The sequence below is a fragment of the Heloderma suspectum genome, chromosome 9 (genome assembly GCF_057233095.1).
Source record: "Heloderma suspectum isolate Gila_16-S chromosome 9, 16-S_ref, whole genome shotgun sequence".
NCBI lineage: Eukaryota > Metazoa > Chordata > Lepidosauria > Squamata > Helodermatidae > Heloderma > Heloderma suspectum.
Window position 1 is genome coordinate 25,203,450 of NC_139466.1, and position 15,871 is coordinate 25,219,320.

At 49.3% G+C, this 15,871-nt stretch overlaps 1 protein-coding gene across 6 annotated transcripts in view; it reads right to left on the reverse strand.

The window, feature by feature from the left end:
* Positions 1-15,871, reverse strand: part of SYTL4 (synaptotagmin like 4) — a 46,830-nt gene that overhangs the window by 14,966 nt on the left and 15,993 nt on the right. For all 6 annotated transcript variants that reach the window (XM_084813872.1, XM_084813874.1, XM_084813873.1 and 3 more), the window contains 5 exons: positions 9,288-9,454; positions 7,849-8,064; positions 6,707-6,816; positions 5,661-5,775; positions 3,512-3,634 (listed from right to left, as the gene is read on the reverse strand). In XM_084813872.1, coding sequence (XP_084669998.1) covers positions 3,512-3,634; positions 5,661-5,775; positions 6,707-6,816; positions 7,849-8,064; positions 9,288-9,394 — 671 coding nt within the window. In that variant the 5' untranslated portion in view covers positions 9,395-9,454. The remainder of the gene's footprint in view (positions 1-3,511; positions 3,635-5,660; positions 5,776-6,706; positions 6,817-7,848; positions 8,065-9,287; positions 9,455-15,871) is intronic.

The following is a 15,871-nucleotide window of genomic DNA, read 5'->3' on the forward strand; positions in this document are numbered from 1 at the left end:
AACCCCAGAAACTGACTTCCAGTGAGATTGTGCCTCTGACATGAGGGTCCGATTTCTGTTTGTTTCTTTTCTGCATTTGTCTCCCGCACCTCCGGTACAACCATGCTCCCAGGGTGGCTCACATTAAAAACCCAAACAGACATAAGATACTTGATAAAAATACAACATTAAACATAGCAGCAAATTGCAGAAGATAAAAATTTCATAACCAAAAGAGTCTAGGTTACTTGTCCTTTGTGACTTGTCCATGGCAGCCGTTTTGTGGTGGTGCCCATGACAGTTTCTCAAATTGCCAAATGTGCCCACAGGCCCAAAACGTTTGCCTGCCCTTGGTCTAGACAACACAAAACAAACTCCACTGCCTCCTCCATTTAGCTAGCTAGATTATAAGTTGTTCATAAACCCAGTGTCTTCCATGGCTTTGCCTAATCTCCTTTTAAAGCCATCTAAGCTAGCTGCCATCACATTTTATGGCAGCAGATTTCATAAGTTGTTGTTGTTATTATTGTTACATTTATATCCTGCCTTTTTTCATCTAATAAGGAAATCAAGACAGTTTACATAGCCCTCCTCCTCTCCATTTTATCCTCACAACAACTTGTGATGTAGATCAGGCTGAGGGTCAGTGACAGGCCCAAAGTCACCCAGTGAGCTTCATGGCCTGAGTGGGGACTAGAACCTGGATCTCCCAAGTCCCAGTCCAACACTCTAACCACTACACCACACTGGCTCTCCAGCTGGGTGCTGTGTAAGGAAGTCCTTCCTCTTGTCTATCCTGATTAGACAAAATCAGGCTATTAGGGGAAGAGAGAAAACAAAATTCTCTGGGTAGTATCCAATATTAGTCCCACATAGAGTAGACCCATCAAAATGAATGGGACTTAAGTTAGTCATGACTAACAAGTCTCATTCCTTTCAATGGTCTACTCTACATAGGGCTAACATTGGATACTACCCCCTCTGTCCACTTTCTCTACACCAACTGATCATTAGAGAGCCAGTGTGGTGTAGTGGCTAGAGTGCTGGACTGGGAGTTGGGGGATCCAGGTTCTAGTCCCCACTTAGCCATGGAAGCTCACTGGGTGACTCTGGGCCAGTCACAGACTCTCAGCCCAACCCACCTCACAGGGTTGTTGTTGTGAGGATAAAATGGAGGAAGGAGGAGGATCATGTACGCTGCCTTGAGTTCCTTGGAGGAAAAAAGGCGGGATATAAATGCAATAAATAAATAAATAAATAAAATAATTTTGGAAAGTAATGTTGCACAGAGGCCATGAGGTGGCCTTCCCCAAGCCTGGTGACCTCCAGGTGAATTGGCCCACACAACTATCATCCCCCAGCCTGGGGATGTTGGGAGCTGTAGTCAAACTCATCACGAGGGCACCAGAATTGGGGGAGGCTGCCACAGAGCCGCCACAGAGCGTGATCCTCCACCAGTTCTTCCTCTTCTGCAACGCAGCTTAGCTGAGAACAATCGAACCACATCAAGTGGACAGAAACAGACCACAGTTGCCTCCATTTCACCCTGGTACAGGCCAAGGTTCCAGTGGACATTTGCCTCAGAACTTTATAGGGGATCATCGGTCTCCACAAACTAGGGAACTATTATGAACCACACACACACACACACACACACACACAAAACACAAGCTCACTTGTTGTTCCTGCAACATATCATAACAGGGTTTTACAGACGTTTGCCTCCACATGTAGACTCAGAGTACGTGTGTGCAGGTGGGGGGCGGGAATGGGACCCTGCCTGCTGGCCCCGCTCTCAACATTCACACCTAAAAAGCAGAGCCTACATTCGTATGCTGTCATTCAATCGGGAGTCCCAGCTGTGCGGAGAGACTACGCCAGAGGTGTCAAACCTCTTCCAGCCTGAGGGTCAAATTCAGTTTCGGAGAAGCTCTTGGGAACGACAGGCAAAAGAGCTGGGACCAGAACGGCCAAATCTACCGTTCCACCCTTTCGTTTAAAGTTCCTACTGCCAGTAACAAAGCCTGAGGAGAGGCATTTCAACCTTTCAGAATGGGGAAAACACTGCGGGGAAGAGACGGGAAACCGCCAAACAACTGGCAGTCACGAGGGTTGAGGGAAGGGGGCAGGACCAGGGGAAAGGGGGGCATCTGGGGAAACCCAGAGGGCAGGATGGGAACTTCAGGCAGGATGGATTTGGCCTGTGGACCTGAAGTTCAGCACCCCCAGCCTACGTGCATACAACGGTCGGCACACGGGCTCCTTGTTCCAGACACCACATGTCTGTCTAGTCTGTGGGCACAGCCTCAATTCCCCCTCCAGACATACAGCATACACATGGGGGGGTGGGGTGGGGTGGGGTGGGATGGGGGTGTTTAATGTCCATAAGGGCCATCCATCCTCTCACACTTACCCCTGCTCTCTCCCTCTAACCAAACCTCTTTCCCTCCCCTCGCTCTCCCTCAACTGAACTCAACAGACTTAACTGCCCAGAACACCATTGCCAGCCCCCCCCCCCCGACCCACCCACCCAGCATTCTAATGCAGAACAGGGGTGGGGAGAAGGCAGATCTCCAGACGTTCAGGACTTCAACTCCCAGAAGCCTTTGGTATTCCATTGTCCCCAGTGATATATGGTCCGTGTTTAATCAGCTCCAGAACCACAGCATTCATGTTCATTTCTAATAACCCCTTGCTGAGGTAATGAGCTCAGCTAGGAATGAGTGAGGTTGCAACTCCCATAAAAACAGTCTCACATATAGAGATTGAGAGCAGAGGTGTATCTGCACTTTAAATTGGGAGATACGGGGGATAGCATAGACTCGTTGCCCTAGAAAAGACATACACATGAGATGCTGCTACTCTGAGCAGGGGAAATCACTTACACTCACTGTGCAATCCTATCCCTGCAAACATCTTACTTCTGAGGCCCACATAGTTCCTTGGGGCTTATTCCCAGCTAAGCATGTTTGTTCGTTTGTTTGTTTGTTTGTTTATTTATTCCATTTATATCCCACCTTTTTTCCTCTTGCAAGGAACCCAAGGCGGCGTACATAATCCTCCTCCTCTCCATTTTATCCTCACAACAACCCTGTGAGGTAGGTTGGGCTGAGAGCCTGTGACTGGCCCAAAGTCACCCAGTGAGCTTCCATGGCCGAGTGGGGACTAGAACCCGGATCTCTCAGCTCACAGTCCAACACTCTCATCACTACTGGGAACAGCAACAGGATAAACAGAGCACGTAACCCAACGTCAAAGGTCTGCTTGAATAAAAAGGTCTTTGCCTGACAGCAGAGAGGGAGCGAACCTAGCCTCCCTCGGCAAGGAGTTCTACAGCCTGGATGTGCAGCTACCAGTTCCAGTAGCAGCTGCGCATTTAGGCTGCAATCCTATTCATGCCAATGGTCAGGAACGCTGGGAATTGAAGTCCAGAACGTCTGGAGATTGATCACCTTCCTGCCTGCCCCTCTACTAAAATGATGGAGCAATGACAGCATCACATTTCACTGGAACTGGAGCCAGTCTTTCTAACCTGGGCCTGGCAGCTGCAGGACCGGGAGCAGAGACAGGAGGACAGGAGCCATCCAGGCTCATGTTCTCGGTGGATTCTGTGTCGCTCTTCGCGTCCCGTGGCTCCGAGGGTTCCGGGGTCAAGCTGGAAGGAAACAGTCCAGTCAGATGAGCAGCGCCGAGGAGGAGAAGGGCTCACAGTTCAGTGGCAAGGCCACTTGCTTTGAATGCAGGTGACCACAGGTCAGGGAACAGGCAGCGCGAACAACCCCGTGGAGGCTGGTGGCTCTGATGTCAGCAGGGCAGTGGATCCACTCCGGGTTGCAGTCAGAACTCGTCAGAACGCTAAGGAAGCTATCCAAGGTTACATTGGATAGCTCCTTTAGAGTCTTGACTGAAACCTGGAGTGGATTCACCATCCCGCTGACATCAGAGCCACCAGCCGCCACTGCAACAACCTCCATTGGAGACTCATTCCTAGTGAGAGAATACAATCTGGGACTGGGTTGGCCTTCCTCAACCTGGCATCCTCAGATGTGCTAGGCTACCAATCCCATTATGCCCAGTCAGCGTGACTGACACTGGCTGGGGACCATGGAAGTTGTGTTTTTATTTTATTCTGTAGTTTTAAACTTTTAAGAATGCAAGAAGAGCCCTGCTGGATCAGACCAAGGTTCCACTGAGTCCAGCATTCTGTTCACACAGTGGCCGACCCACAAGCAGGGCATGAGTGCAAGAGCACCCTCCCACCCAGGTTCCCCAGCAACAGGCGTGCACAGGCAGACTGCCTCTGATACTGTTGTGTGTTATGGGTTTAATTGTTGTGAACTGCCCAGAGAGTTTTGGCAATGGGGTGGTATAGAAATGAAATCGATAACTAAATAGTCCAGCTCGTCTACAGGGCACCCGGTTGGAGAAGGCTGTTCTAGTGTTTTCATTTCATTTCTATACCGCCCAATAGCCAAACCATTCTGGGCAGTTTACAGAGATTAAAAACCTTAGAAATACAGTATTATGCATAAAATAAAAACAGTTTAGCTGCAAACATATGAACTAAGCAGAAACACACACACACTTATCCAAACACCCATGACCTGATTAAAAAACCTCATCATATGCTGCCAAATGCCTGAGAGAAGAGGAAGGTCTTAACCTGGTGCCAAAAAGATAATAATGTTGGTGCCAGGTGGGCCTCACTGGGGAGTTCATTCCATAATTGGGGGGCTGCCACCAAGAAGGCTCCTCTCCCTCATTGCCATCCTCTGAACCTCCCTTGGAGGAGAGAGCCTTAGACGATGAGTGGTGTGCAGGTAGGTTCATGCTGGTAGTGTTTTGAGAGTGCGAGAGATGGGAGCAAATTCTCTTTTATTCACTGTCTCTGCCCCAGGCAATTCCTTTCTCACAAAGCCACCTCTTCCCCTAGCCCAGGGATGGGCAACGTGTGGCCCCCTAGACGCTGTTGGGCTGCAATTCCCACCAGCGCTATTGAACATACCCAATGGAGAGGCATTGCAGTCTGACTCCCAACAACATCTGGAGGGCCACAATCACCCACCCCTGCCCTAACCTGAGCCACTTCCTAAGGATCCTATGGGACAGAAACTAGCAGCAGCCTCCTTCGTAAGGGCAGCTCTTTCCTCCCGCCCCGTGGCCAAACTGACCACCAAAAGCACATGGTAGTTGAGCCCAATTGCTTTCCGCATGTAAGAGAGGAGCTCCCTGGAGGAGAGAGGAAAGAGAAGCCAGGGGGTGTCAGTGCCGGGTGCAGATTTTTTAGGGCCCTTGGGCAAGACACACCCCATGGGCCCCTTCCCTCCGTGAGCCCACCTTCTCACAGCCATTGTCACCAGCTGCTCTTGCTCTCCCTCCTCTTTCTCATCATCGCTACCCCTTGCTTGCTTGCTTGCTCGACAGGCACAGAGCCAGGAGCAAGCAGGTCGTGGCATCTCCTGGTCCTCCTTCTCACCACCTCCGTTGTCTGGGCCGGAGCAAGAGGCAGGTGAACAAGCAGGCTGCAATGGTGGAGCAACCAAAGAGGAGGAGCAGCTCCAAGGGGCTCTTGTCGGTGGGCCCCGACAGGAGTGTGGGCCTTTGACAGGTGCTTGACCATGCCTACCTTTGACGGCAGCCCCGGGCAACGCAACAGCCCCAAAAGCGATGAAGAGAGTCACCTGGGCTCCTTGCGCTGCTGCTGAGGACTCGTCTGTGCTGTTTGGGGGCAGGTCTTGGGATCGCTGAGCTGAGTCTTCTGAAGAAGGGCTTGCCCTGCCGTCTCCCTTTTGTTAGCTTAAAAAAAAGGCGGGGGAAATAAGCCTTTTTACAGTCCACGCACCCTGGTGGCAGCCTGCATGCATCAGATCATGCAATGACACAGACAAAATCCAGAACCTAAGCGCTGCAAAGCCAAGGTCTCTCCAGCTGCACGCCATCCTGTCCCTACTATAGTACCCAGCCAAATGCTTCGGGAAGTGCCCAAGCAAGGCATGAAAATCCCGTTGCTCCTCTTCTTTATCCCAATAGTTTGGTACTCAGAAGCAGACAGCCTCCGAACCACAGAAATATAGAGGATGTCGGAAAGATACAGAGGTGCGCCTAATGGCACAAGAGGAGCAAACTGATCCAAGATAGCTCCAGCCAGCAAGCCAAGCTAGAGGCAAAAGGGGGAAAGGAAAGTGCAGAGAATGTAGAGCCAGGGTGCAGAACCTCTTTCAGCTTGAGGGCTAAACTCCATTTCAGAGAAGCTCTCAGGGGCCGCATTCCAGTGGTGGGTGGGGCCAAAGGAGGCAAGGTCAAGAAGACCAAAAATACCAGCCTCTTTTAGCTTGAAGCTCTTATTGCCACAAACTAAGCCTTAGGGGAGGTATTTCAGCCTTTTACAATGGGAGAAGGACTCCAAAGAAGCTGGAAACCACCAAACAATCAGTGGTCAAGGGAAAGAAGGTGCAGCTATCTGGGGAACCCCAGCGCATCAAATTGGGACCTCAGATGGGCTGGATTTGGCCCCCTGGGAGTGAGGTTCTGCACCCCCGATGTAGAGAGTTCACTGATCAGGACATGAACTGCAAGTGAAAAGTTATTTGGGGCGGCTTAATATTTTTAATTATGATTCATCATAATGTTTAATTTGAAAATCCAAAACAGAGATCCTGCATGCGGACCAGTGACTACAGACTTCTCACCTCCTTCCTTCCAAACAAGAGCCGTCAAGAACACCTACCCTGGGGTTTGCGCCGAAGGGACATGCGGATGATGTCGCTGCCCAGGCCATTAGCGAAACGATTTACTCGTTGGTCGTAGAACCAGTCACCGGTTGATTTCTTCAGGTCCCTGCAAGGGGTGGGTGGGTGAAGAAGGCTGCCTGAGATCATTTGCAAAAACTCAACCCCGTAATGCCAGTTTTCAATAGTTCAAGGTAGTATGGATGTTTGCTGTGTCAACAATGCAAGCAGAGACTCCGTCATGCACGAGGGAATTTGGGGTCCTGAGAACTGCAGCTCTCATTCCATTTAAAAAAACAACAACTTAAGTTTCTCGCCCACATTAATTTGCATAAAAACAGATGTTTGAGTTTTTGCAGACTTTGGGATTTGCAGAAGCAGTCATGTGGTGGGAGCAGCAGTTCCGCCCACCCTAGGTATTTATCTAGGGTGTATGATCCTGGAGAAGACTCTTACGAGTCCCCTGGACAGCAAGGAGGTCAAATCAGTCCATCCTAAAGGAAATCAACCCTGAGTGCTCATTGGAGGGACAGATACTGAAGCTGAAGCTCAAATATTTTGGCCACCTAATGCGAAGAGAAAACTCCCTGGAAAAGACCCTGATGCTAGGAAAGATTGAAGGCAAAAGGAGAAGGGGACGGCAGAGGATGAGATGGCTAGATAGCATCACCGACGCAACGAATATGGACTTGAGCACGCTCCGGGAGAGAGCGCAGGACAGGAAGGCCTGGAGTGCTATGGCCCATGGGGTCACAAAGAGTTGGACATGACTGAACGACTGAACAACAACAACAAATGTTCCCATGGAGCCTTCCCTCTCCCCACCTGGTTCTTTAAAAGGAAACATATCACCCCTTGGCCCACTAGATCCCTTACCAGCCTCATAGCCCTAGCAACATTAACTTAGCCCTGGTAACCACATCCACATGCCCTTTTGCATGAAGGGCAATAAAAGAATGCAAGGAGGACTGGGTTACTGAACAGTTCCTGGATTCTAAAGACAATCTGACTCGTGCATAAGCCTGGAGGGCTCAAAACCTGCATGATTTCCTTTAAATAAAAGAGCAGAGAGTCTGAGCTCTACGTTAAAGATTAGGTTGCCCGTGTGGATACCGAGACAACCAGCAACTCCAAGACTTACGCCTCCTTGGTGCAGACTTTGCAGCGCCAGGAGCTGTTGGCGCTGTAGGAGCGGCAGTCCCGGCACACCAGGTGGTTGCAGCCACGGCAAGTGTTGGCCTTGGGGCTGACCCGGCCCAGGCTCTGCTGGCAGCGGGCGCACGTCCGCTCGCTGTACCGCTGGCTGCCCCTCTTGGCTCCCTTCCTGCGGATCTCCAGCAGCTCATTCTTCAGGCGCCTGTCAAGAGGAGTAGGAGGTTAGAAAGTTACTTAAGGACGGCCCATGCAGGGAGGTGGCCCTGAATTCCCCCGCAGCTTGCCACATCCACTCCAAAGAGCCAGATGCTGACGCATACAAGAAGGGCTCTCATTACTGAGGATAAAAGCGACAGCATTACATTGCGCTCAGAATGGGATGGCCCAAATCTGGACTATACCACTTCTGGGGGGCGGGGTTCATAGCTTTGCATGCAGAAGGTCCCAGGTTCAGGGGCGGCCCAAGACATTTTGCTGCCTGAGGCAAAAAACAAGATGGCACCCTCTCCCGTTTCATGCACAAAAGCTGAATAGACTGTTCCTTCAACAATGGCGATGGCCCAGCATCCTCCACTGATCTGAACAGCAGCAGGCTAGCTTAGGGAACACAGGGCAGGTCGCTTGGCACACAGCTCTCTCCTCCAACACCTTGCTGCCATCTCCCCGCATTTGCCATGTGAGGTGACTGTTTCACCCTGCCTAATGGTAGAGCTGGCCCTGCCCAGATTCAATCCCTTCCGGTTACAAGAGAGCAGAGGCCAGGAAAGGCCTCTACCCGAGAGCCCAGAGAGCCGCTGCCCTTGTGGGCAATGGTCAAGCTTGGTGGCTTGCAAACTGCTTTAGGGAGTGTTCTATCACACGACACCCAGAAGAAATCTATTTTATTAGGTGTTTTGGGCACAATCCTATGCATGTTTAGACAGAAAAAAGTCCTACAACTCCCAGCATGCTGGGAGCATGCTGGGAGTTGTGGGACTTTTTTCTGTCTAAACATGCACAGGATTATACCCTTAATAAATTAAATAAATACAGACATTCTTACTCCCTACCCATTCAGTCCTCTTTCCCAATGGAACTATTGAAAAAGAGTGTTCCGGCAGCCAGCCAGCCAGCCAGCCATGCTCTTTCCCAAGATATTCCATTCCATTTCCTCCCTCTAAACAGGCACTCAGTATTCTAAAGCTGGGGTAGGTGATCTGGCTACCTGCAGATTCTTGGCTCCCATAATCTGTGACCACTGGTCAAGCTGGCCAGGGCCGATGGGAGTTGGGGTCCAAAAGATCTGGAGGGCACCAGGTTGTCTACCCCTGCGGCGAAGGCAAGATCGGCAGGATTTTTGGCTCCCTCTTGATGACTCACTAGCCTGATTGCCTTGGCAACTACTCCGGCTTGCCGATCACGCACAGCTCCCATTTGCATTCTCACCTAATTCTCCTCTCTTCTGCTTTCCGCAGCTCCTCGTCTCGCTGGAGGACGTGGAGGATCAAATCCCTCTCTGCGTCCGAAAGGAAGGACAGGTCAACAGCCTCCATCCTGACCTCTGGATGGAAAGCAGCTTCTCCTTCCTTGGGTGCAACAGCAGCTTCTCAAAGCTGGAGGGAAGATGAAAGAGTTTTCGCAAGGCTGCGCAAGACACTGTTTTTGTTTATTGCATTTATACCCTGCCTTTTTTCCTCTTGCAAGGAACCCAAGGCGGCTTACATTATCTTCCTCCTCTCCATTTTATCCTCACAACAACAACCCTGTGAGGTGGGTTGGGCTGAGAGCCTGTGACTGGCCCAAAGTCACCCAGTGAGCTTCCACGGCCGAGTAGGGACTAGAACCCAGATCTCCCGGCTCCTAGTCCAACACTCCTGCCACTACACCACACTGCAGCTTCATTTAACCCATCGACGGGAGCAGATGCAAGCAGAACCAGTCGTTGCCTCGGAGAGCAGCCCAGCTGCTGTATTAGCGAAAGCAGAGGTGTCAAAGCTCTCTCAGGCCAAGGGTTGAATTCAGTTTTGGAGAAGGTCTCTGGGGTCGAATTCCAGTGGTGGGCGGGGCTGAAGGCAAAAGGGGTGGACGAGCAGAGCCAAGATACCAAACATACCTGCATATTTCAGCTTAAAGCTCTTACGGACTGTGACTACACCTTGGGAGTGGCATTTCAACCTGGGTTTCGGTCAGCACCACCCAGAACTCTAAATGTGCTATCCAAGGTGCTGAAGCCTATCCGCAAAATAGCTTCAGCACCGTGGATAGCACATTTAGAGTTCTGGGTGGTTCTGAATGAAACACGGGATGGATTCACAGCCCCACTGAAATAGGAGCCGCCAATCTCCACTGTCAGAATGGGTGGAAAACTGCACAAAAGCCAGGAAACCACCAAACATTTGGAGGTTGGAGAAAAGCGGTGAGGGAACAGGATAGAGCCATCTGGGGAACCCTGGGAGGCGGATTCAGGGTCCAACACCCCTAAGCTAAACTAAGCCTTGGCGCCTGGTTTCAAAACAAGTTCTTTGCATCGTTTTGCTTCACATTAAAGTTTTCAATGCCTTGCCTCCAATGGCTCAAAAATTATGTTGAGGTGGAAGGGCAGATCAGGGCTGGGAGAGACTGGGACATACCCAAAGCCACCTAGCGAGTTCATGGCAGAGGCCAGTTTCAAACTGGGGACTTCCTGACTTGTAGCTCCATCTCTTAGCCACTAGGCTATACCAGCTCTGCAAATAGCAGTTGTGCGCTATATCATGTAGGACCTGTGTTAATATTTTGCAAATGGAACTAAGGAAAAAGACAGCCAAAAGAAGTAGTGGGAGCTGCAACAAAATGCTGCAGTGTGAGGGGCTCCTTTTCAGTATTCCAGCCATCCATGCCCTTTTCTGAGAGACTCCATTCCATTCCCTCCCTCCAAACAAACACTCAGCATTCTGTGGCCACTGAGCACATTCAGTCACCAATGGGCTGTTTGGGTGGGGTAGGGATTGCCCTCTTGGGTTTTTTCCTGCCCTAAATATTTTTTCCTACTTCCACAAATGTTTGGGTTTCCCTGGATATGCTGCTCCTTCCCTCTTGTTTCTCAGTCGCCCCACTTTAGCTACATCAGAGCCATCACACATCAGCATTTGAGTTTGTTATTAACGTGATGAAAGAGTGGGAGGACAAAGGAAAACGCCATTTGAAGACGATTCAAATATGGGAATGACTGCAATATTTGCTGAAAAGATTAGATCATGTCAAAGCCCAATTGACAGAAAAACTCAAGGTTATAAACACAGGATCTTGTTCCACACACAGACAGTATCTGTATATTTTTGCAATGCTTGGGAAAAAAAGAAACCTGGGTCCCTTAATATTTTGATACCTGGGCTTCGAATTAAAAGCCAAGAACGAACGTTCAATTTCTTGAATATCATTCGCATACAATGGGTCAGAACCAGACTTAAGTCATACTCTGAATACACCCATTGAAATCCATGGGATAAGTCAAATCACGAGTAACATATGCTCCTTCCCCGCAGGCCTAATCAGAGCCAGAGTTACTGCATCTGGCCCGTGGAGCCTTCATAGGTTGCTCCAGGGATAGGGCTTGTCTGCAAACCTCGACCACTGAAGGGTTCCCCAGAGGAATCCATCCCCAATGTTATATTTGATGAAATACCCGACAGGTTTGAAGAAAGAGACACAGCAAAAGCCAAGAACACAAGGACCACCAGAGGATGGACCCCAAACACACCACAATCCTCCCAGCCAGATTCCCCCCCCATAGCCAATTCCAAAAGAGGTGATTAATAATAAAGATCCTACAGAAGAGGAATATTGCAACATATGAGAGCTAGTATAGTCTAGTGCAGGGATGTGGAACTTGTGGCCCTCCAGATGATGTTGGGACTACAGCTCCCATTATCCTTGACTAGGGATGTCAGAGAAATCTGCAACAGAACCAAATGAGTTCGGATTTTCATGAACCTGACCTGCAGATTCCTCAGCGGACCAGCTTTTCCCCTGCCAGGCAAATTCCACAGACGGCTTTTCTAACCTTCCCAAATTTTGCGCAAATTTCACCATAGAAAAATACACAAAGTAAAAACACCCAGTCCAAAATGTGCCTTCCCACCCCCACGCTAAAGTGTGAAAATGGGCATTTGGGGGGGAATTTGCACATTTTTGTATCTGCGCGTTTGCACAACTGCGTACTTGCAGAAATGCGAATTTGCACAAATTCGAAAACAAAAAAAATCCGATTCTGTCAATGGGCAAATGACGGAACAAAAAACGCCTGACAATCCACAAAACACAGACGGAATGAATTTCACACAATCTGTACATCCCTATCCTTGACTATTGGTCAATTTGGCTGGGGCTGATGGGCGCCATAGTCCAACATGGACAGCCACACATTCCCCACTCCTGGTTTCATGCGTTAAGTCAGTGGAATTTGGGCTTGAACCCCTGCTCAGCCACAAAATGTACTGGGTATTCTCGGGACACAAACTAATGTCTTAGGATAACCTACCTCAAAGGGTTGTCGTGACAGTAAAAGGGGGGACCATATATGTCCCCCCTGAGCTCCTTAGGGCACCCTCTCCAACCTGGTGTCCTCCAGATGTTGTTCGACTACAACTCCCAGCATCTTCCACCAATTGGGGAACCCCAGGTAGGCCAGAGGTTCAGCACCCCTGGGCTAGATGGACCAATAGTCTTACTCAGTGAAAGCCAGATCCCTTTGTTCCACACACGATGGTCACTGGGGTGGTGAGAACGGAGGGGGCTTAGAATCATGGTGGGTGGAGTGTAACTGACTCTGCCACAAGCAAAAAGCTGGTTGAACCTCATTCTTCAGCTGCTTGGTGACTTGGGTGTAAGGCAGGCGGGGGGGCGGGTCCATCCTTTCCATGGGCCGTATCTCTCTTTAAACTGCTCAGACTGGTCCGGAGCCTTGTCCCTTTGCTCTCCATAATGCATAAGCCACATAGCAATCATTCTCTCCTCAGAATTTTGGGGTTGCCCTCTGAGGCCTGTTGCTAATAACGGGTGACTTGGCCTGGATCCATCGTGGTGGTGGCCTGAAAGCAACACAGCGCAGTCGATGGTTTTGAGCTTGCAAAGACCTTAGCGCAGCGACAGCCTTGGAACCATTATTCACACTCTGCTAACCTCCCGTCTGGATTACTGCAATGTGTTACAGGTGAGGGCTGCTTCTGAAAATGGTCCAGAAACTCCAGTTAGCTCAAAATAAGGTGGTTTGTCTGCTAACTGTGATCATATGATGCCAGCCCCTCTCCATCTGCAGTCCATTTCTGGGCTCAATTCAAAGTGTTGGTTTAACCTTTAAAGCCCTAAATGGCTTGGGTCCAACCTGACGGAACGTCTCATCCCATATATATCTACCCAGACATTAAGATCATCATCTGAGGCGCTCCAAGTGCCCCCACCAAATGAGGTGAGATGGGTGGTTACAAGAGAGAGGGCCTTTTCAGTGGAGGCACCCCCTCTGTGGAATGTCAGAGAGACTCGCCTGGTGCCTACGCTACCTGGTGCCTACGCTACAGTCCTTTCAGCACCAGGAACAGACCTTTTTATTCTCCCAGGCATTTTTAAGAACTGTTTTAGTGCTTTTAAAACTCTATTCCGGTGGTGGTTTTAATTTGCTTTTAGAATTTTGTAATGGTTTCATTTTTTGCTGCTGGTTTCATCTCTGTTTTATTCTGTGCTGTTTTTATTTTATTTTATTTTGTTTTCATATTTGTCCTCTATGTTATTAATGTATTGTACACTACCCAGAGAACTTTGATTATTGGACAGTTTAAATTAATATATTAGATGCTAAAGAAAAAATGTTTTCATAAAAAGTGGGATGTTTTGAAATTCTTTAGAGAGTTGCCTTTGCTGTTTGGAAGCAGAACATAATATTTTTGCTGCATTTTTAATTACATTTTTTAATCCCATCCTTCCTCTAAAGTAGCCTTCCCCAACTGGTGCCCTCCAGATGTGTGGCACTACAACTTCCAGCATGCCCAGCCAGCATAGATATGCATGCTGATGTAAGCAACTGCCCAGATGGCATTCCAGTCAGTACCACAGGCAGGTTGAGATAGAAAACACCTAATCTGGAAATACTACAGAGCGCGAATGATCCATATCCTGCGCACACAAATTGCACTATTCCACATCATTCTCTCTCTGGCTGGAAGACATCTTTGTACACCAATGGTTTGCACAACTGTAGGCATGTACAACGAACGTGTGTACCAGTGAAGTTGTGTACACTCTCAGCGTACTCACGTTTGTACCCATTCCTACGACCAGATGTAGTGACGGCTGCCAACTTGAACAGCTTTAAAAGGGGATTAGCCAAATTCATTGAGGAGAAGGCTATCGATGCTTCCAAGTCATGATGCCTATATGCCACTCCCAGTATCTGAGGGTTCCTGTATGCCGGTTGCTGGGGAACACGAGCGGGAGGATGCTATTATGCTCATGTCCTGCTTGCGTTCTTCCCAGAGGCTTCTCGTTGGTGACTGTGAGAAACAGGATGCTGGAACAGGCAAACATTTGGTCTGATCTGATCCTGTTTATATTTACTTTTGTACATGCATACATGCGACACAAATGTCCATACAACATATCTCTAAGTTAAAGAACCATACTGAATCCACAGGAAGGCTAGGAGAGTGGGCTGCTCCTCAGTGGCCATCTACTGGGGCCATAACTCAGCAGCAGAACACACATGATGTGCATGCAGAAGGTCCCAGATTCAATCCCCGGCATCTCCTAGGTAAGGCTAGGAAAGAATTCTGCCTGAAACCCTGGAGAGCCATTGCTGCCAGTCAGTGTCCACAATACTGGGCGAGATGGTTGCCCAGTATTACCCAGGTTGCCCATAGTAAGAGATGCCTTATACTGAGTCATGGTCTGACTCAGTATAAGGCAGCTTCCTGTGTTCCTGTGCTATCTCGTGAAGGAATTTCCTGTCTCCTTCCAATCCAGAGTGTGCACATAAAGTTTCTCTTCTCACAGACACACACAACTCCCTGCTCAGCAGCCCCATACTTTCCCACAGCGGGAAGGAAGAATGTCTCAGAAAACAGTCTGCTCTGCCATCAGAAAGACAAACACGTCTTAGGAGAACAGGAAGGGAGGCTCAAGAACAGAGAACTCCCCTCTCCTGCCTCCACACAAACACACACATCAAATGCACAGCCCCATATTCCAAGGAACGTGGCTGTGGCCAAGGAGGGACCCCGGCTAGGGTGGCCATTGACACATCTCCAAAGAGGAGGAAATGCATCACCCCAAAACAAGGCCAAGCTGCATAACATTAGCATGTGCTAATTTATATGCATAGGCACAAATTTAGAAATAAGAACTGTAATTTAAATAGGAAAACAATACATCTCCCCATAGCAAGGATGGCAGGTGACCAGTGTGCCTGCTCTGCCTGCTATCCAGGTGCTACCTTCAAGGTCCTGTTCTCTTTTCTTAAGGTTCTTTATCTTTAACCCAGACTTTAATGGACTGAGCAGCCCATTAAATCCAGGACACCTTCAAATAAAGAATTGTCCTTTGCCAGCTCTCCAAAATAGAGGATTGTCCTCTGTAAAGTAGGGCACCTGGCCGGCCTATGTCCACAGCTGGCTGGCTGGCTTCAGAAGCTGTTTGGGCTACTTGAATTGGCTAGCACCGAATCATTCAAATGCAACCAGCACCGTTTAGATTCCTGCTTTTCCCAGCCACTTCAAGAGCGCAAGGCACTTTTGCCAGCCATGCTCGCAAGCTCTTTAGCATTCGAGCAGCCTTGCCCAACACGCCCCCCCAGATGTTTTGGACTGCAACTCCCATTATCCCTGACTGTGCTGGCTGAGGCTGATGGGAGCTGTAATCCAAAACATCTGGAGGGCGCCACGTTGGGGGAAATGTGACATTTGAGCATAGGAAAGCAAGACATGATCGAGTGTGGCTTCCTGCTTAATTGATTTGCCTGGTTAGGTCCCACATAGCCACACATGCACACCTCATGCCCTCTT